Source organism: Stegodyphus dumicola, chromosome 7 (assembly GCF_044657685.1).
Source record: "Stegodyphus dumicola isolate Sdum_Otavi_A_Nest chromosome 7, ASM4465768v1".
NCBI lineage: Eukaryota > Metazoa > Arthropoda > Arachnida > Araneae > Eresidae > Stegodyphus > Stegodyphus dumicola.
Genome location: NC_140774.1, coordinates 198,953,241 through 198,976,279, shown reverse-complemented (window position 1 = coordinate 198,976,279; position 23,039 = coordinate 198,953,241). Strand labels below are relative to the sequence as shown.

The 23,039-nt window shown below is 33.9% G+C and overlaps 1 protein-coding gene across 1 annotated transcript in view; it reads right to left on the bottom strand.

The window, feature by feature from the left end:
- Window positions 1-23,039, bottom strand: part of LOC118197133 (ATP-dependent RNA helicase DHX30-like) — a 79,211-nt gene that overhangs the window by 48,654 nt on the left and 7,518 nt on the right. Inside the window, exons 2-3 of the mRNA XM_035368634.2 lie at window positions 15,687-15,815; window positions 5,828-5,961 (exon numbers count right to left, since the gene is read on the bottom strand). Coding sequence (XP_035224525.1) covers window positions 5,828-5,961; window positions 15,687-15,815 — 263 coding nt within the window. The remainder of the gene's footprint in view (window positions 1-5,827; window positions 5,962-15,686; window positions 15,816-23,039) is intronic.

Below are 23,039 nucleotides of genomic sequence, written 5' to 3'. Positions count from 1 at the left end.
TTCCAAAAAAATAATTGGGTTCAGTAGAATCTGGTTACTTCAGAAAACTCATCACTAAGCAACTTCAAATATTGGCCATGCTGGCAACGTAAGAAGTTGCACCACATTGCTAGAATAACCCATTCTACAGTTTAAATACCATCTAGTCAGATCAAGAACTTCAGAGAGATAATGATATATGCTAGGGCATCCAGAAAGCTCTACATTTTTTTTTTATAACAAGTACAAATTAGGTGGCATGAAAACATAAGCAAAGTTCATTGAATCATACAAGCATCCTTTTATTCTATGGCTTTTGGCATCTCCTAAGCAGCTGAAAAATTTCTTTTTTAATATAAGCCAATGTAAGTCAATATAAGTTAATATAAGTCATTAGAATTATTCATAAAGAAGTTATCGTGGTGCTGTTTGACAGTCTCTGAAGAAATGAACTCCAGCCTATTCAAAGAATTTCGAACTGATTTGAACAGGTGAAATTCCAAAAGGACAAGGTCCAGGGAATATGGTAAGTGACACAAAACATCTCAGCCCAAATTGAATTTGTCTGGCATTCATTGAAATGTTGGGCCAAAGACAACACCTCAAAGATTGGTCAGTTCTGGCTGCTATGCTTTGATTTCTGCATTTAAAACTGCAGTTTGGGAACATAATTTTTCTGAATTTATTGTCCGATTTAATGGCAACAATTCATTCTATACAGTTCTTTTTTAATTCCACCATATATAAACCATTACTTTTTTGAGTTGCAGCTCCCCTCTCCATGTGACTAAAGGATGTTCTTTTTGGCTCATCACATGATCTTTTTCTTGTAACATTATAGTGTGGCATCCACTTTTGCATAGTACAGTATTTCCAGTAATCAGCTATTTAAATATATAAAAAAAAAAAGAGCTTTATTCTTTTTCAGCAAAGGATCACATGCCAAAATTTCAGCAAGTATATTCTCATCAGTTAAAGTATGGGGACACACTAGTCATACCAGCTTATGTATCCGATCTTCTTCAAGTGATCATGTGCTGTTCTTTATAGAACATTTACTCTGTCTGATAATTCCTGAACTGCATAGCTTAGATTTTCAGCAATTAAGTCCTTTGTTTGCAGAAGATATTTGCCCATCACAAAGCTGAAATTTCCACTCTTAAACATCTCAAACCATCTTCGAACTGTGTCATCAGAAAAAGAACTTTTTCCATACACAGAAAACATTTTATGAGAAGTTAGACTAACATTCTCTTCCTTAGTAAAAGAGCTTAATATGACAAAAATGAACTTAATGTAATCTGCATTCTTAGCACCGCACTGAAACAAAATATATGTCACAATATATGCTAGCATTATGCAACTTGAGCAGAAAAAACAGTATTTAAACATCCACTTTGATCTAGGTCACTTTATTTCATGAGTAACAAAATAATTAGAAGAAAATGCGCTTCATTTTGAAAAACCACAGAACCTTTTGGGTGACCCATTATTTCTGCACTGAAAACCTGTTCAAAGAAAATAAAACTGATTATCCAATTCCTGAAATGTTACACCACATGCCAATCTTTATAAATGCATGTTTTCCTTGTGAATGATACAGGGCCTCTCACTTGTTCATAACTTTATATTCTATGACTTCACACTGCATGAAAGGTGGAACCATCCATGAATAATATAGAATCTATTACACATGTATTTTGACTGGTAAATTCCTTAAACACTTACAGTAAAACATTAATTTCAACATGTTAGCCATAATAATTCATGAACAATAAAACACAATTTCGTTTCAGAGGTCTAAACACAATTTAGACCAGAGTTTTCGGGTGAACTATTAAGATTAAAAAATATATTGAAATGGTTCATCAGCTAATTCTGGATACAGAAAAGCAAGTGTTTTGTTTTGGAAGAGGAAATGGCCCATTTTCAAACTTTGCTTACAAATGCTGTCCCAGAAGAAAAGAAAGAAAATTCAAGATAAATTAATATTCAAAGTTTAATTTGAGCAATGCAATGCATAAAATGATTATAAATATATTTCTATACTTTAAAATATAACAAAATCAAATGAAAATTTTTAGATAAAAATTTAGCAAACCACTTCATGTCAGGTCGGATTATTTTACCCTCAATTAGTTTGTAAATCTGCCTAAAGGGGGGCAGGCAGTACATATTGAAAATAGTCAAACTTAGATTGACTAATTTATCTATATTACTGAATATGTACTGCCCCTTTTAGACAGATTTGCAAACTAATTTTGGGCAAAATAATCTCAAGGTAATGGACTTGACATGAAGTGGAAGACAAATTATTTTTTTCTATTGATTTGTTAAAGAAAAAACTTCTGTAATTAATTTTTATCATGAACATAACAGTCCATATTTAAAATAATTAAACTTCTTTACTTAAAAAAATAAATTAGGTTACAAAACAAAGAGGTTGAATAACACGAAACTTGAAAGGAACAGGCATTCTTTGCCTATGATCACACATTTTAAGATTTATATCTAAAAAATTTCGATTGATTTATTTATATTTTGAATTATAGAAATTTATTTAAAGTCATTTTTATACAATGCATTGTTTAAATTAAACTTTAATTTACCTCAATTTTTTTTTTTTTTTCTTTTCTTCTGAGACAGGATATGCAAGCAAAATTTTAAAATAGGCAAATTGTAATTAAATTCAACGTACCTCCTCCTGACAATCTTATTTCGAAGTTGATTGGATTCCTCTTCTTTCTTGCTCCTTTCTGGTTTTTCTTGTAATGGTTTATTTTAATTTTTACATTTTAAAACAAATCTAATTCTACATTTACAGGATTTAAGGATTTAGGAGTTCATTTGAATTTCAATTTTTGGTCTTTGTAAAAAATTGGTTCTAAATTTCTTTTACATAATTATTGATCAGTTTTCAGCAGCATAACGTGCAAAACTTGGAAGGATATTAAATTTTCCTGTGAAAGTTTGCTTTGAAGAAACAAAGCATCCTCTCTATTCTATCCATTGCTTCACAACTATTTTCATTAGAATCTAAGCTGGTTTTCGTTGAATGGCAGTCTTCCTTCACATAATATAACTATCACAACAAAATTTATGGCAAAGAAAAATGTAATTACTTTTAACAATTTCTCTCTTTCAACATATTTAGCACCTGCAAACAATTTAAAACCTCGCTATAAAGGTGACCATTTCAGAAAAATGTAATGAAGAAATTAGAGGATATTCCAACAGGTGATTTCTATAAAGGCTTTATGAATACGTTAAGCCCAGGGAAGAAGGAAGGAACGTAAATGGAATACTGATAATTTTCTCAGCACTTACGTATTATATCATCGATCAAGTTGAAAGTTGGTTACCTTCAAGCCATGAAATTTGACAGATTCTGCCAAAGTTGCACCAACCATTCCTGCAAAAATCTGAAAGAACTGATGCATCTTTATTTGATAAACTATCAGTATTCAACTGGCTTCCTTTTACTCTTCATAAAAAGGCTTTCAGCAATTTCAACTATTTTGTTAGACCCTCAATTTTGATGGAAGTTCTGTTCAATTTTACTGGACTTGTACGAGTAAAAATTTCCTGAAAGTAACTGTTCCAATCTATTACTCTATTGTCAATCATATTCAGCTGACAATATGGTTATCTTATATTATAAGATATATGTATTAATAATTGCATTAATATGCAATTTTTTGGAGGTAGGATCCCATAACTTTAATCTGCAGCTTGCTGTTCTGCAGAAGGAAGCTTCAAATTTATACATTTTTTTTTTTTCCCCAAAATAAAAGAAACAATAAAGCAATAACAGTTTATTTATCCACAGCTGGCGCTATACTGAGCTGATCTGCAACAGTTGCATGGTCAACGGGATAATACATAAATACCTTTTTCTCAAATCTTTTTTTTTTTTTATTTGAACTTTGTAAACAGATTGTATATTTCGATGAACTGTAATTTAGCATCAATTTTTGCAAAATAATGTTCAGTATTTTTCTGTAATTAACATTATAAATTCAAAAAGACAGGGAAAAAGCAAAACATAAAGTTTGAAACTAATAAAGAAACTGCATTAACATGGACTCAACATACTTAGGGACCTTAATCTTAAAAGTGGTACATTCACAAATATTGAACTTAAAAAAAAAAAAAAAAAAAAAAAAAAAATAATTAAGTTTTAATATTTTAAGCAATTTATACATATTACTGAGTAAGGTCATATGAAAACTGTGCACCATCCTTTTACAAGAAAATAAGCAATGATATAATTTACAGAAAAGAAAGGTAAAATCCTAGTATACGGTGCAGCCTTGGCGCGACTTTGAAAATTATCGCCAACACCAAAAATGATCCAAAGAATGTCTATATATATATATATTCTATACACTATATACTATGTGTGTATACATAGTATATATACTATATACATAGTATATACTATGTTTAGCTATATATTTTCTTTGAATGACCCGTTAACTACTCATCGTATATGTCCCGTTTTTACTGCTCATCATAAAGTCGCCAAAAAAAGCCCAATCCAGTGTGCACCGGATGCTAGGATTAAGCCAAAAGAAACATTACAAACAAACAAGAAAAAGCATACCTCAAGATGAAAGCAAAAGTATCAATCTTAAACGTAAATTTATCCAGGTAGCAGCTTTGAGAAATACAAAGTTTGAAGCTTTAATAGATGCAACTACTTATTTACAACTGATACAAATGAGATAACCCTCTGAAACATTTTTTTGTTTTGTTTTTCATTATAATCTTCAGCACTGTATACAACCTACTTCCAGCAATGTAGCAATATACCTGCAACAGTACATGCTCTGTTTATGGTTAGAAGTTCTCTGATACAATGCAGAAAAAAATGCTAGAAAGTATGCCTTTATCTCAGAACTAAATCACAGTAGCAGGGCACCAGTCAAAAAGCTATGTAGATAGAGAACACTTTTAAGCCATCAGGAGCACACAACAAATGAAAGCTACTCAATGCATGCTCAAGCATAACCTGCAAAATGAGAAGAGGATTCTACAGAAAATATTGTCTCTTCTTTCTCAATGCTGGTCAAACATTATGTCCCCAAAACAATAGTAATGCTATGCACTGTCCGTCTACCTTTGGGATGTGGTATGTATTACGATAACGCCATCTCAATCATATGTGACTTAATCATACTCAATTGTCAATATCACACTCAGTTGTCATAATCTTTCTCACACTGCACTAGTTTTTACAAATTTAAGATTTTTGTTCCGAATTGAAATGATGCTATTTGTTGATTAGCATTTCAGTTTTCAAAGTCTTGTTCTTCCTTTCACCAATACTGGGCTATTAAGAACATTGTGCCGCTTTAGACTATTCTTCTTGAAACAGTGCAAATGCATAATACTGGGAGAAGAGTCCATTGATTACAAAATAGTTTAAGTATTAAACTAATGTGCAGCGTAACCAGTAAGCACTGGTTTCATTTCATGTCATATATAAAGCAGCATTGTCAATATCAAAGTTCCAACCCATGGAAATTATTATAGCCTTGATACAAAGAATGAAAAGGCTTAGGCACCAAAAGAGATTAACAAATCCTATTTCTTTAAAACTCGGGAATCTTTAAAAGAGCTTTTCGATCTTTCTGCTTAGCCATTAGTCTAGTTACACTAAATAAAAAAGAATCTTGCAAATTAGCATTTTACTTAGTAAATAAATTATTATATATATATACAAAACAAAAGCTAGCAGTTTAGCACCAGCAGTTAGCACAAAACTCATTTCCCTTTATATTTAGGAATTTTAAATATATGAAAAGATCATTAAAATGAAATTAGAATAAAAATTATTAATTACTTTCAATTTTTGACATGCATTCAGGTAAGCAATAGTTTCAGCTTCTGACTTTTTGCTAGATAAGCCTTCTGCTTCAAATCGTTCTGGCCAAGTCATAGCTAGTTTTATTTGCCACATCATTTTGTTATTTACCCCTAAAAGAAAAAAAAAAAAAAAAAAAAAAAAAAAAAAAAATCATTATTTCCTCATGCAATAAATTGAAAGTTCTGTACCGCTATTGGAAATTCAATATCATTACAGAGGATAAAGGCTATCAAACTGAAAATAATGTGCCATATAGCAGCACATAAGGTATGTCATTAAAAAAAAACAGGATGCAAAAGGACTAAACCTGAGTTTTTAAAATGTATACATTTATGTGTGTATGCGTCTACGCCTTCTGAAACATCTTATGGAAGGGGAGAATGTAGTAAAATTTTAAAAATATTTATTAATATGAATTTCAGTGAAAACTAATACATTAAAATAATTACTAATATTGGGTCATATTAAAAAGTCTTCACTTTTTTTTTGCCACTAGATGGTGTTGATGCCTATATATCCCATAACACTCGCCCAATTGTCTCAAATGAACATGTGCTTAAGAGGTGACATTCAGCTTCTATTGTTTTAATTTCATTGCTTGTGTAAAACGTTACATGGATTTGAAAATGAGTGAAATATCTGAAGAAATATGTTATGTGATGCTTTTTCTACGATAAAAAAGATAAAAATGCTGAAAAAACATGGCAAAAAATTTGTGAAGTATACGGTGAGTGAAAAAAGGACCCAGGAGTGGTTTCTTCGATTCCACCCCAGAAATTTTGATGTCAAAAATGCACCTCGCTCTGGTCGGCCAGTCATTGGAAAAGTTGATGAAATTTTGTAACTGGTGGAGCAAGACCAGCATGCAAACTGTCGGGAAATAGCAGAGGTACCAAACATCAATCAAATGACAGTTTGCAATCATTTGAAAAGAGCAGGCTACAGAAAGAAGCTCGATGTTTGGATACCACATGAACTAGCAAAGAAATTTGATAGACCGAATTACCATCAGTGAAATGCTGCTGAAACGCAATAAAATTGAACCGTTTTTGAAGCAAATCATTACAGGCGATGAAAAATTATTGAAATATGAGAATATCAAATGCAAGTGACCATGGTCAAAGGCCAGTGACCTTCCACAAATGACATCAACGCCTGGACTGTTGCCAAATAAAGTTATGCTGAGTGTTTGGTGGAAGTGGAAAGGAATTGTTTACAATGAGCTGGCCTAACCATCAATTCGGCTCTGTACTGTGCACAACTCGACTGTTTGAACGAAGCAATCCAGAAAGAGTGACCAGAATTGGCCAACAGAAAGGGAGTTGTGTTCCGTCATGACAACACGCAGCCACATACATCTTTGATGACTCAGAACAAATTGACGGAATGACTCAGAACAAATTGATGCACCAATGGATCATTAGTACTAACCTTAAAGTGACTGGTTTTCTCCTTTGTCAGTAAAGCAGATATACAAAATAGAAATATGCCTGTTTTTCTGGGATATGGGATGGCAGAGCTTGTGAAAAGCACTAGGTGCAGTCGGAATGGCCAAGATCTGGACCTGAAACCTGGTGATCCAAACATTCTACATAACCTACTTGTTTACAAAATGAATATTATATTTCCACTTCTGCATCTGGTCTGCAACTGGGTCTTATGAAGCAATTTGCTTAAGCTTTACCAATTGAAAGAGACTGTTTCAAGTATCTCATTTCTGCATTTCCTAGCCTATCATTTGAAATGATAAAGGCCAGTGTGTTTGATGATCCACAGATTAGGCAGCTCCTTAAAGATGAACAGTTTATTGGAACAATGAGAGAACTTCAAAAGAGTGCCTGGTTGGCATTCAAAAACATTGTAAAAGATTTTCCTGAAAATTTTGCACAGAATCACAGATGTCCTGCAACTTCTGGATAGCTTCAAAATGCTTGGTTGCAACATGAGCACCAAATTGCATTTTAGCCATCTTGATAGCTTCCCAAAAAATCTTGGTGCAGTCAGTGATGAGCAGTGAGTGATTCCACCAAGATCTGAAGGTCATGAAGGTACAGTACCAAGGTTGATGGGATGTACATTGGGGAGGAAAAAAAAAGAGAGAGAGAGGACAATTCTATATCTCCCATTCTACTGGGCCGACTGAGGAATTTGCTAAGACATATGAGAATTTACATTTTGGCGTATTTATTAAAAGCGATAATAAAAAAAATCTGGCGTATGCACTGTGGTAAAATTATTATTTGAAAGTATGAACAATGACCTTTTTTCCCCGCTCATGCACAAAGAAGAAAGGCAAAGGGAAATAGGTTGCTATAAATTAAGAAGTTCGCCAAGTGAATTATTCTTGGCGCAACCTGAAAAAAATTTGCCAAGATAAAGTTCTAAATTTCTCACTGAAAATTACAAAATTTAATTTCTAGGCATAATTTGAGTCGTAGAATCGAAATATAGAAAAAATTGGCATGTCATTTTCAGAAAAAGTCCGATTTTGTGTCAAAATACCTATATTAGAGCAATGCTATATATAAATCTAATACATATCGTAAGTCACGCTTTCGAGACATGAAAAACGTAATTTGAATTTCGTCAATAGGCCTAGTAGAACTGGAGATAAAAAACTGCTCCCTTTCTTTTGTGCAGTGTACATATGATGACCGACTATTGTTGGAGCATCAAGCGAGAATGCCCCCAGATTAAACACTTGATAAGAAGCCAAAGCAAATTACCTTAGTATGTATGTTTACCATTTGGGAAAACAAAAAACTTTACTATTTGTGTGAACAAAATTTAACTTCAGGAACTATATATAACCTTTGTATGAATAAAACTATTCTTTGTGAATAGTATATTTGGTAGTTTACTTTTTATTTTCCTTTATATGCATATTTTATATGACTTTTGAAACAAAGAAAGGGAATCTGATAGCTTAAAAAGCTGATATGATAAACAAAAACTGAAGTTATCTTTGGATTCAGAGGCCAAAAGTTAGACAGAAATAAATGACAAATCTAAAACAATGAAACTGTTATGAACCACTGTAGTAAAAAGTACAAGCATAAGAAAAATTTGCTCTATGCAAATCGTTACATTAAACTTCCCCACAGAAACCAAACAGTCTTATAAAAACTTAAAATATGAGCTAAAAAAAGTCTTAGAATCAAAATTCGGCGTGTCCTAGAATTTAGCATGTTATTGTGTCTTAATATGAGCTAGGGTTAACTATTATTTGTAGAATTTTGATTTCACTTGCTTTTGAGAAGTGTAATTTAAATTAAATAATAGTTTTGCACTTTCTGATTATCTGCACCTTTGGCTTCAACATTCAGAACTGGTGTGTTTGGCATATTTTCAAGTATATGTGTAGTGACAGCCAATGCATACAAACACATAGCACACACTATTACAGTATTGTTTCAGTATATGTGAATTTATAGTGCGTACTGTTGGTGAAGAACAGTCACCAGCTATAAAAATGTACATATCAATCATGTAGTTTTCATAAAATGCTTTTTTTCATTAATTTCTGTACACAGAACAGTACCCTATGAACTGTAAAAGTAGCCTTTTTTTTTTTTTTTTTTTTTTTTTTTTTTTTTTTTTTTTACCAAGTCAACAAAGTTGGCAGTCAGAGGAGTGGTGTTAACCAGAAAGCACCTTGTTACCTTGAAAATAGTTTTAATAAATATAGTGAAAGCTTTGCGAGAGAAAAAGGTTTAACTTAAATTTTATGTAATAAAACATTATCAACACATGTTACTATTATACATATTTGGCCAAATACCTACAACATGCTTATCAATATATCATATATTACCCAGAACCTGAACAAAATAAAACATCCTTAAAAACATTAAAAAAAATAATGACAACCTTAAACACTGGTTTGTTAAAATATATAATTTAATATTAAATTAACAGATTATATTAATTGATAATATTAATTGAACTGTACGATTTCAATTATACCAAATAAAAAAATAAATTGAGGAAGGAAGCATTCAAATTTCTTGTATCTGAGAAGTAGACTGTTAAAAAACGAAAGAGATTCAAAAACATGAACCTGTGCTTTTTTCGGCACATCAGTCTTCAAATTTAATCTCTGTTAAATGTATTAGATGACAATTTGAAAAAGATCAGTTTTATTAACACCTAACAGTAGTTTCAAAAGAAATAATGCAACAGTTGTAATTTCAGTAATATCTGGATCATCAACACCACCTCACGGAGACCTTGAAAGCCACACTAGTTCAAAAACAAAGGGTACAAAAAGAGTACAATCTTCAGGACAAGCTGTACTTTCCTGAAACTGATTCTCGAAATCTACAACCAGTAGTGGATGTTTCTAACTACTTTATGTCATGGTAACTGTCAATTGAAATTTTAACTGCTATTAAAATATATTTCGTCAAATTATGTTCAGAATATGAATTCTGAACTTATATACTTCATTAATTAAATTGCATTTGTACTACTAAGCACATAGATGTATTTTTAAAAACTATATTCTTAAACTTGCTTCTCACAAACTGGAGATTTCAAATTTTGTTTTATTAAAAAAATTTTCACATTATATTAATTTTTCTCCTTATTATTTGAAGGATTTGATAAATTCAAAAAATTTTCAGGGTTATGATTTGAGAAAATTTAGAATGTCACCTATCTGATGAGGAGGTACATGGTTTTGAACCATAGGCACTTCATAACTTATAATCATTGGCATTGGCATATCTCTAACCATAAATATTATTGAAAACTAACATCCATATACTTAAAAAAAAAAAAAAAAAAAAAAAAAAAAAAACTTTTCCTTGTTTAACAGAACTCTACAAAACTGAAAATTTAATGCTGGTATTTTCATAAATTTAATTATTTTGAAAATTACATGAAGCAAAAATGTGCTAGTGCTTTTTAATACATTCTGAAATTTACATGCATTTGCATCAGAATTGTTACAGATATCCTTAAAGATTTTCAAAATAATTTGCATATTTTTTATACCAAATTCATTCTTTATTCATATTAACATAGAATTTGATTTTCAGTGTCAAAATCTTGTCATCTAGGTAACTAGAAGCTACATATATGTATATATATATATATATATATATATATAATGTTGTATGAACTTAATTAAACTTAGGAGATAATATAATCAATTAATCAATACTATTTAGGAAATAAATTATATATATATATATATATATATATATAAGTTTTGGTACTTTCTGCATTTGGTACAACAATATTTGCTTATCTAATTCAGAAGTCAAACAACAAAAATCAGCGTTATATTCACAAAATTTGTGAATATAACGCTGATTTTTGTTGTTTGACTTCTGAATTAGTATTTGTTCGGCGTGTTATTGTGTCTTAATTTGCTTATCTGTTAATAACAATAAGTAGAGCAAAATATTTAAAAAAATGTTTAAGTTCTTGAACAGTAATACAGCATACACCAAACAGAAATAACTGTAACACTGTATCATTAATTATTATCAAAACTGATGCATATTTAATAAGCATGAAAATAATAATTTGTTTCCTTTCCAAAAGTTTTTTTCCCAATGCCATGTGAGCAAAATATTTTCCTTTCCTTAAAGTTTCACTTTTAGGATGACACATTCTTGTAACTTCTACACTTCAAGCTAAACAGTAAGGGTAATAAATACAATTATAGTTTAACTATGCTGGTTCAAACATGGGCATAAACATGCATGCAGCATTCAGGCTGATTTATTGATGGAATAGGGTTGATGGACCATGAATCATTTAGTACGGATTTTTTTCTTTCTTATTTTTCCCCCGTTAATTTTCACTACATTCAAAGAACACTGATTTAAGGAGACAGAAAATTACTTGTAAGTAATCTAACATATTACCTTGATCATCATTTGAAATTAATTGTTTGACTACATTGTATTTAATTTTGTGCATTTATATATTTATTTATATATTGATAAAAATAAGAATGTCTTCAAAGCTTAATTTTGCTGCATAAACATAATTTTATGGCAAAATGTAATAAATAACTATTACAGTATAATAATTATTATAATTATTTAATTATTATATAAGTATAATTTTCATTAAAATGACTTCTAATATAATAATTATTATAACTTATAATAATTTTACTATAATAAGTAATTGTTATAATACTACTGTAATTAGTAATTGTTTTATATCTAATCTTTGAACTAAAATTTCTGTACATTAATACATACTGGAAAAAAAACTCTTAATAATTAGTTATAATAATTGTATAAAAATCTAAATGACTTGTAATATAATTATTATAACTTATAATAATTTTACAATAAGTAATTGTTATAATACTACTTTAATCAATAATTGTTTTATATCAAATCTTCAAACTAAAATATCTGTACATTAATATGTACTAAAAAAAGAAATTTCTTAATAATTAGTAATAATAATTATATAATACAAAATTATTATTATAGTTATTTAATTCATTATAATAATTATAATAAATCATTATTATATTTCTTTTTAATTTTTTGAGCTAAAACGTGTATGATACATAGCGAAGTGGGGGGGGGGAACAAATTTCTATTAGGAAAAAGAATAAAAATAATGCTTGCATAAAAGATCACAATATTGGCAATGTCATATTCAATCAGCTATGATCAGAGACCCAGCTCAAATGGGGTTAACATTTTTTTCAACTAAAAAAAGGATATTTCTTCTAAAAACATATAATCCCATTACTTTTAGGGATCTTAGTTGCAACATTTTTGGTTTCCAGTGGTGTACATCAATGTGAATCTTCACATTTATTTCTGTGAATATGAAATATAGGTATGAAAAGTAACTGAGGACAGGATCAATGAGACTTTGCCTCCTTTGACTGTAAATTCTTTCTTTACGGACCACAGGGAACTCTAATGTGAGCTCTTCACCTCTGTGGCATGTAATTAACACCCCTTCTGGATGATCACCAAACTGCCAGTCAAGGTTGTGTCTGGGTTGTTGAACTATATTTTTGATGACGATAATGTGTCCATAAGATGTAAAATTTTACAACTGACTAATTACGAGGCATTATAAACTTAATTTATACAATAGTATACAGTAACTTTTACTGCAAAACAACACTCAGTAGTACACATAAAATTACTGTAAAGATCAGTAGCTTACTTGGTACTTTCTAATTACTTGCACCCAATTTCAACATGCAGTAGGACTGTCATATTTTTGGCATATTTTCATGTATACACATATTAATAGTCAATCAACATGTCTTTAAGTATGTGGATTTATGCTTTACATTTAACAATCATTTTCCTAAACAACAAACACCAACTACAAAAATGTAAATATTGCCTATATTTTCCAGACTTTTAATTTCTCTTGGTTAGAGTTGACTTTCGGGTACCCCTTGTATTATCGCGAAGATTTTGTTTCCTTTATGGTAACCTGAGTACTTAAATGTTATGGAAACCCTATTATGATGTAATCGTTTGCATTATTCCGGAAAATTTTGAATCATGGGATGTTTTGTAAGGGCTTTTATGGTGTGTGCTGTTAAGAAGTACATTGCTTGTTTCATTGTTTAGATGGTAGAATGGCTGAATGTAGTGAGATTAATTTGAAGTATCTGTATGATTTGGAACGAAAAGGAAAAAGTGCATTAATTGGTTGGTGTGTAAATGAAGGTTTACTTAGTAGCCATTTTCCGTACAGTATGGAACTACATATGATATTTTTGACTCTTATTTTTGTGAATTTATGCGGTAACACCGATATACGGATTCGAGTTCAGATTTTAGGAAGTTTTTGGATGCTGGTAAGGAATTTTGTGAGCCACAGACTGAAGACGAAAGAATTTCTAAATAAGGTAATCAATCAACATTTATACATCCCTCCTGCGACCCGTGACGCAACTGGGAGAATCGACCTACTGTGAACCCCCATATCAGGCAGGGGGAGGTCGTGGCAGGTAGGCCACAAAACGAATTCGACTCTATGGGCTGGAGTCGTGGGGCACAAATCCAAAACTTAGCCCAACTTTTACGAAGACCATTTAGGAGTTTTAAACTAATCCTTAATGTCTGAGGAGCCGGATCCCACACCGTATCTTCCCCAGACTGAATAACTCCAAAAATCCTCCGCTTACTGGGCTGGGCCCGAGGGGTCACCACTCCCTGTTCTCGGCTTTTCGACGGAGGCGTGACCTGAAAACCTGATGGACTTGACCGGTCGTTAAATGCTCCCGCCAGTACTACACGGACAGCGCGCCCCATCAGGACATTACCTAGCAAACTCGGTGCCGTCCCACACCGTGGTGCCGTCCAACACCAAGCTACAGAACCATCTGGTATACGTCTTATGCCTTTCTCCCGGGGTCCAGCCATACAAATGACCCAACCCCGGGCTCTGGAACCACCAGGCTCGTGATTTTATACCCCCGTGGCCGAGACTGCCTAGGTACAGATCCTAGCCAGTAGCTTTGCAGAGTTCTCTACGTCGACCCCCGGGGGGATAAATAAGGTAAGTGGATATTTGCTTTGTGCAGTACTTATACGCGTAACAGGTTTTCCCTTTTTTATGTTATTTTATTGTTTGGTTTAAAATGTAGTTTATTGAGATTATGAATTTTTTGTCTGCCTCTACAGTACAATTGGGTGCTCCTTTGACTTTTTAAGTGAAAGTATATCGATGTGTATGTGGACAAACTCAAGCGAGCACACAATGCCATTTTTGTGCAATTCTGGGATTTTTTTGAAGTGAAAATAGGTCGATGTGTACATGGATAAAGGGAAGGGAGTGCGCAATGCCATTTTTGTGCAATTCTGGGATATTTTTTTAAGTAAAAATAGGTCGATGTGTAAATGGATACCGAGTTTGTGCAATTCTTTGTCTTGTTATTTTGGCTTTGGCTAGTGGCGATTTTTGCACTAAAAATTGCCGCTACACAAGTCAAAGAATTGCACAAACTCGGAATCCATGTACCACCAAAAATCGCCAAGGGGTACCCTTAAATATACTTTTACCAATTTCTTGTGGTTTTTTTTTTTTTTTTTTTTTTTTTTAATGAAGCATATGTAAGATAAAAAAATATGTACATGTAATCGAAACTCTAACTTTAATTTGCAATACTTTTCTAATTCTCTATTTTAATTTGAATATTAGTTATTCATCTTAAAAATAGTATCTACTCCTAATAAATCACTCTAAACTGCATCATTTTAAAACTAAGGCATGCTATATGATTCTTACATAACACTAATGATAAGGGTTATTGCATTCAGCTTAGCGAATAATATATTTAGAGAATTATTAATTAGCCAATCAAAATACCAATGAAATCGAAAGTAACTAGTTTTAATGTCAAACACAGCACACTTGCTTCTCTTGCTAGCTAGATCTGCTAGTGCTGGCTGCTCCAAATACATTTCAAAATTATAAATGATACTGATGTAGTTCTTCAAGAACAAGTGTTTACTGCACCCATTACAAAACTGTAACTCATCATAAAATTGTGATTTTCAAGAATAAAATATGTTTAATCAGACATGATGGCATGCATCTGAATCTTCTCTTCCAGATTATTGCAAATACATTTTTAATTTTATTGATAAACAAAACAATAACCAGGCAACTTAAAAGATTGCTACAGAAACATTTCCTGACTGTTCACAAAGTGGCCAATGACATGGTGACATTTAATGATGCAGATTATCAGAGAAATCCCTCATGTGTTTTTAACTCGAGAAGATATTAACACTTTTCAATAACGAGGCACTAACTCTGCAGTGGATAAAAACCACTAAGTGAAAACAAAGCATTCTCAGTTATGTCAAAAAATTACCTCGTGATATTTGCTCTACAGTTACAGATGGTTTAAGAGCTGGATTCTGTTGAATTATATATGCTTCATTAATAATTTTCCACAGAAGTTTTTTAGGGTCTGGGTATTCTTCCAACAATTTTTTTAGACCTATTAAGAAAAAAAAAGAGTAACAGATAAACTAAAATAATAAGAATGACAGACAAACTAAAATAATAAGTAAAGTCCAGCACAGTACAATTGAAATAACACTATATTTTACAAGAAATTAGTGCTGTAAAAAAATATTTTAAAATCACAGAAAATAAAATTACATACAAAAACAATCTCCAACATCTATACTATTAATATTGTTGCGTGCGTACGGGTTCGTTATGAAATGAATGCACAAGTCCGATGAAAAATGAACAAAAATTTATTATTATCACAACAAAAATGCTTAAATTTTCTCAAATTATCATGCAGTATTACAATATCTCACAGTAGTTTTCTTTTAACTACTCAAATGTCAATAGAACGTAATTCAAAACAGCTAAAGAACGCTAATCCGCGAATTCGCTACAATCAACAACAGTAGTTTTCTAAACAACAACAAACTAAGCAACTACAAACTGAGATGTTTTCCTCCTTTTATAAGATTTTAAAATCACGCGCTAGAATTTTCCAGTACTTTCTCGAAATCAAAAAGAGATATTTATTTATTTAATGCACGCGCTCTTGTATGTTAAATTTTCCGGCTTAGCTTTCTTTTAATATTCGTCATGCGCTGCACTGCTCGAGAAATAAAACCATTTAATTTATAACTGAACTAACATTAGCTTTTTAAATACCAAATTCGTAACACTGCCCCCTTCCCAAGGACTGCACGTCCCGGGCAGTACAATCCCTGGACAGGAAGCTAAACTTACAACTGTGGCATAATTGCAACTGAGGCATAAACATTACATTACAATATCAAACAACATAAACAATAAATGCAATAACTAACTTAAACAAATCAAATGCTATCAAATACTAAATACAAAACAAATACTAAATACAAATAAAATACTAAATGCAAATCAAATACTAAATACAAATCAAATCAAATACACATTTAAAAACAAAAAGGACCATGGTCTGATACTATTTACAATTATTTACATTACGTACTATGGCCATAGTAATGAGCTAACCTGTCGTAAGAGTTCGAAGACTCACGGATCCGAACCACGGCGTCATTCGTGTTCAGTACTGTATATGGACCATCCGAAGGTGACTGTAATTTAGGACTCAGTCCTTTTCGTTGAATCGGGTTCCACAACCATACCTTGTCTCCTTTGTTGGATCTATGTCTAGTAGCTCTTGTGTCGCATCTGGTCTTCATTTTCTCCGTCGCCAAGTTGACTCGCTTTCGTGCAGAACGGTGCATCCCCTCAAACCGGGCCTGGGCATCTTGGATGTGTTCCTCAGGCGATGAAGGCGCATCCGTAGGGCGACTAAACAGGCGGTCACAAGGCAGACGAAGGTCTCGACCGAAGAGCTTCTGGGATGGAGAATAGCTGGTAGTCTTGAGTTTCTTTTCGACCCTGGTATGATTTCGGCAGCTTCCCAAGCTCGATCTTTCGGACAAGGCGTCGACATTTCCAGGCGAGGATCCCTTTTGAGGATGGATAGTCATGCCATCAGATGCTGAAAGCAGCTTATTGTTTTTGAAATCTAAGGAAAAATTGTATTTCCTTAAAAAGTCCAATCCGAGTATGCATGGATCTGTAATATCCGCCACATATGCCGTGTGATGGTAGGCGGCACTTCCAAACGTGATGTTTACGTTTAACTTCCCAGTTATGTTGATCTTGTCACCAGACGCAGTCTGAAGGGTAACACAGGATGGCGTCCAAATAAGTTTATCTTTAAACTGTTCAGCTAAATCTTTCCTAATGATGGTAACATTAGCTCCTGTGTCAATGATCATATTGCAATGAACTCCATCGATATTCCCATTGATGGACAGTCCGTTATTGTTGCCACTCACTATAGAGATCTTAAGCGCTTTAAAACAGGGTTTTTCATTATCTGGCAACCTCCGTTCCTTGATATGGTCATTAATTTCTTTCCTGCGTCGTTGCTCAGAAATTGTCTCAATTTTCGTACCCTGGGGTGTTCTGCAATTCTTTCGTACGTGGCCTTCAGCTCCACAGTTCCAGCACTTTGGTTTCTTGTCAGTCCTTTTCGTTCCCGTGGCATTTAATTGTCTGTTTAAATCGTATGCCTTATTTTCCGTGCTCTGGGGAGTTCTGCAGTTCCTTCGTAGGTGGCCTTCAACACCGCAATTCCAGCACTTTAGGGTCGGTTTTGTTTCACCACTATTCCGTCTTAAGCATTCACTGGTCTTGTCAACTCATCCGTTTCATTATCCGTGCCCTGGGGTGTTCTGCAATGCCGTTGTAGGTGACCTTCAGAACCACATCTCCAACATCTTACAGCCACTTTGTTCTCACTGCTACTCCGTATCAAATCTTCGACTTGTCTGGCTAAATCATCTAAACGAGCCATCAGTTGATCCACTGGCTCATGGACTCGCACAGCTCTAACTGGGTAGCGGTCTCGACGAGTGGCTTGCTGGGCTGCCTCAAATTTCATGGCGTACACTAGAGCACTTTTAAATCTTTTACATCCACCATTCGTAGAGCTTTCTGTATTTCAGTATCTCGGATGCCGTCGATAAAGTATTGCAAAGACAGAATTTCCCTCGTTTCTCTCGGGCACTCCGTAAAGGCGAGGTGGGACAGCCTTTCAACATCCGCGGCGAGCTCCTGAAGTGTTTCGGTAGGCTTCTGTTGACGAGATTTTAATTGGAGCCTGCTGTAGTCTTTTAAACACTTCTCCCCAAAGCGCAACTCCAAGGCGCCGGACAGAGCTTTGAAATCTAACCTTTTGTTTTCGGGAAGAGTCTGAAGGATATCCGCTGCGTCGGCTCTTAGAGAAGCGGCGAGATGACAGGCCTTAGCTTGGGAATCCCATCCATTCGCATCCGCCACGATAGAAAATTGTGTCTTATACACCTGCCAGGAGGTCTTCCCATCATATGTGGATAGCTTCAGAGGTGGACGAGCAGGCATTGGTAAGAATTTAAAATCATCACTCCTGCTCCCTGCCGACACTACGAATTTCTTTAAAGTATCCATTTCTTTGGCAACTGCAGAAACTCTCTCATCAATTTGTTCTTTTACAGAAGAAACTCTTTCTTCTATTTCTTCTTTCACCGAAGAAACTCTTTCTTCAATATGTCCAACTTTATTTTCAACTGTGTCAATTCTGCCTTCCATAGCTTCAAATTTATTTTCTATTATGCAAGTAATTTCTCTTTTCATTTCTTCTTGACCAGCTTGAACGGCTTTCATTTCGTCCTTAACGGATTCCTGGCCCAATTTCATTTCTTCCTTAACGGATTCCTGGCCCAATTTCATTTCTTCCTTAAATGATGCTTGGCCAGCTTCCATCTTTTCTTGGAATGCAGCAAAAGCACTAATGAGCTGTCTCAATTGTTCTTCCATCGCTCTTGTTATTGGCATTCAAATCCCACTTCTGACACCAAAAATTGTTGCGTGCGTACGGGTTCGTTATGAAATGAATGCACAAGTCCGATGAAAAATGAACAAAAATTTATTATTATCACAACAAAAATGCTTAAATTTTCTCAAATTATCATGCAGTATTACAATATCTCACAGTAGTTTTCTTTTAACTACTCAAATGTCAATAGAACGTAATTCAAAACAGCTAAAGAACGCTAATCCGCGAATTCGCTACAATCAACAACAGTAGTTTTCTAAACAACAACAAACTAAGCAACTACAAACTGAGATGTTTTCCTCCTTTTATAAGATTTTAAAATCACGCGCTAGAATTTTCCAGTACTTTCTCGAAATCAAAAAGAGATATTTATTTATTTAATGCACGCGCTCTTGTATGTTCAATTTTCCGGCTTAGCTTTCTTTTAATATTCGTCACGCGCTGCACTGCTCGAGAAATAAAACCATTTAATTTATAACTGAACTAACATTAGCTTTTTAAATACCAAATTCGTAACAATATAATATAAAAAGTGATTTATTAGAATATATACACATTCCTAACTGACATCCAATTTTCAATGATTAATTAAATTTTGCATAATAAAAAGCCACAATAATCTTTATTAAAAATTAAATGCACGTGCTGAATTTATTTTAACAATTATTAGCTGAATTATTCAACATGTGCAAACTGGTATTTGACAGAACTAAAGTACTAACATGATCAGATGTTTTCAAATTAAAAATTTGTTTTAACTGTGGCTGATATTTGAAAGAAAAAATCACTCTAAACTGCATCATTATCAAGTAAGATTTTTGGACCAGTGAAGCATAATTAACTGTAGAGAATATTATATAACCATTAAATCTATAGGAAATATAATGAACCTGATATTATTAGACGGCTAGACCATATTTATAGACATGATGATGCATTTCCTACTAAAAAGAAAACCTTCCCAAAAATAGAGGGGAAATAACAAAAAGGAAGACCACACACCAGATGAATGGATAGTGTGGAAAAGAATTTGAAACTGATAAGGTTAAACCAATGGGAAGCAGTGGCGGCAGATAGGGTCAGATGGAGAAAACTTGGAGAGGCAGCCCTGGCCTGTAGCAGGCTGTAAAGCTCAAGAAAAAGAAGAAATTTTTATCAAAATAAAAAAAGAGACTAAGTGTAGCTTGAAAAAAGAGTGGAGTTGGCAACAACTGTTTTAATGACTTTATCCTACACACCTCCCTCTACCCATGTGGCCAGTTTCGACTTAACTGATCACCCCAGTTGGTAGCAATGTGTGATTTAGTGAACATGTGCAACTGTGTTCTGCCAGAAAAAAATTTCTAATGTAAAAACTGAACAGCGAATCAACATCAAGTCTCTTGTGAAACTTAAAAAAATCCCCCACGGAAACATTTCAGATGTTAACTGAGGCTTATGGAGATGAAACTTTGCCTCGTGCACATGTGTTTGGATGGCATAAGTGGTTTTCAGGAGGAAGGGACAAAACATGCATGACAAAATCAAAATTCGAGGCAATGTTAATTGTCTTCTTCGACATTAATGGAACTGTAATGATTGAGTGGGTTTCCAGTGGTCAGATTGTTAATCAAAACTACGACACTGAAGTACTAAAAAGACTTTGTTAAAAAAATTGGGGAAAAAAGGCCGCAGTTATGGAGTGATAAATGGCTGTTGCACCAGGACAATGCACCCGCTCTCATGGCCCTATTTGTCAAGCAATTTCTGACCAGCAAAAACATTACTGTGATAGGGCATCCTCCTTATTATTCACCTGATTTGGCTTTGTGTGACTTTTTTTTTTTTATTTCCTAAAGTTAAATTTTGCTTTAAGAGAAGCCATTTTACCTCAGTTGAAGAGGTTCAGAAAAAAATGGAGAATCTCCTGAAGGGCCATTCAAAAACCTCGTTCCAGAACTGTTACCAGCAATTGCAGTACTGAATGCAGGAGTGTGTGAATGCTGAAGGGAACTACTATGAAGGTGATAATGTCACGGAGAACTGATTCTGTAAATACAATGATTTATTGGACCAGTCTTGCTTTTTTTTTTGTGTCACACCTCGTATATTCTTCATCAGATGCATGTTTTCTAGCATAATCTAGTGTTCCCAGCTTAAGTTGATAACTAGTACTGCCATGTATATCTATGTGCATATACACTGTAATAATAGATGAGCAGTCACGCTCCTGATTTTAGTAGTTTGTGTATGTAGTTGCACAAGGTATCATAAAGAGCGATATTAAGCAATTAAAAGGGCCAAATATCGCTTCTGTGCCAGGTTTTGCTGACCTCTGGAATATAACAACTGACATTTAGGGTTTCATCTACTTCAAACTAACCCCTTACTTTCAAGGCACATTATCTCCTTCTCCTAGCATGACTCAGGTCTACATTTTTTTTAAACCTTTATTTTGATTTTCTTTCTGACATCTGTAATGCAGCGATAGATTTCTGTATGAAACAAGTTATTTTTATATATTAACACATTTCTTTTTTTAAAATGTTGTCAAGAATTTTTTTCAGGATGGTTTTAGTTTGCATATGCATTGGTTACTTTACTTAACCTGTTCCGTCAAACTAAGTTAATGGCACTACAGGGCTAGGAAGTCATCCTAGTCATTGCTAGCAATCTGACGGTTAGGCCGCCTTTCTACATTTTACATTAATCTGTAATTTCTTGGATATAATTATTTTCATTCACTTGCTACATTATCTCTAAGATGCCCTTGTTGCAGTAATAGTCCGTGAACAGTCTATTCACAGGATATGTGATGTAGCCGGAAGGAAAGAACTGCTGTCGAAGGTGCTCTGTCAGAGGGCAGGAGAGCAGGTAATGAAGTGCGTCCGCGTCTTCCCTGCGAAAACCGCAAGAACAGTTGACGTCCCGCCTGAGGAATCGTCTGTAATATGCTGGGAATTTCCCGTGGTTGGTACAGGCTTGGAGGAAGAGTCGGTTGCATTTGAGCCTCTTGAGAGAAGGTATTGGGAAGATGTTGTAAGTAAATCTTGTCTCTTCTTCCTGCCATCGTGATGACCATGTCTCTTGAAATGCTGTCTTGAGGAGCCTTTTTGCAACTTCTGCAGAAAGCGGAACTTCCTTGTCAATTTCTGGTTTGAGAGCTGCAGTCTTAGCTAGTTCATCTGCTCGTTTGTTGCCTTTCTGCCCGGTGTGTCCTTTTATCCAGTTGATCTTTAAAGGTATGGAAGAGCCTAACGTCAAGAAGATCAGAAGTGCTGCCGTGTGCGGATGTTTTGGAGGAAAGAAATTCAGCGCATTCAGAACACTCATGCTATCTGTGAAGAATGAAGTGTGAGCTGCTGGTTGCATACCTAACCATAGTGCTGCTTCTTTGAGTGCTAGGGACTCGGCTTGGAAGACTGAAACATGATTGCTTAGACGGAATAGTGCTCGATAAATTTCTTCATTGTTCGAAAAGACCATGAACGCTGCCCCTACTCGTCTTTTGAACCATCAGAAAAAATCTCTCTTTGTTGTCCTGAGGGTGGCAGTTTGCACCAGTAAAGGATGGGTAGATCTCTTGGGTGTAAGTCAGGGGGACCTTGAAAGCTTTCTATGCTGACATAGGATAGATGTAAATCTTCTTTAGTGTGAAGGTCCTCTTTGTAATGTAGAAGTCGATAGATTGATCTTTCTAATTCTGCTTTTAGGTCGAGTGGGAGCGTGCCAGCTAAAACCTGAAGTGCTGCGGTTGACGTGGTGCTATACGCACTGGTGATTTTTAACAGGATTACTCGCTGTATTTGACGTAGTTTTTGACATATTCTTGCTGTGCCA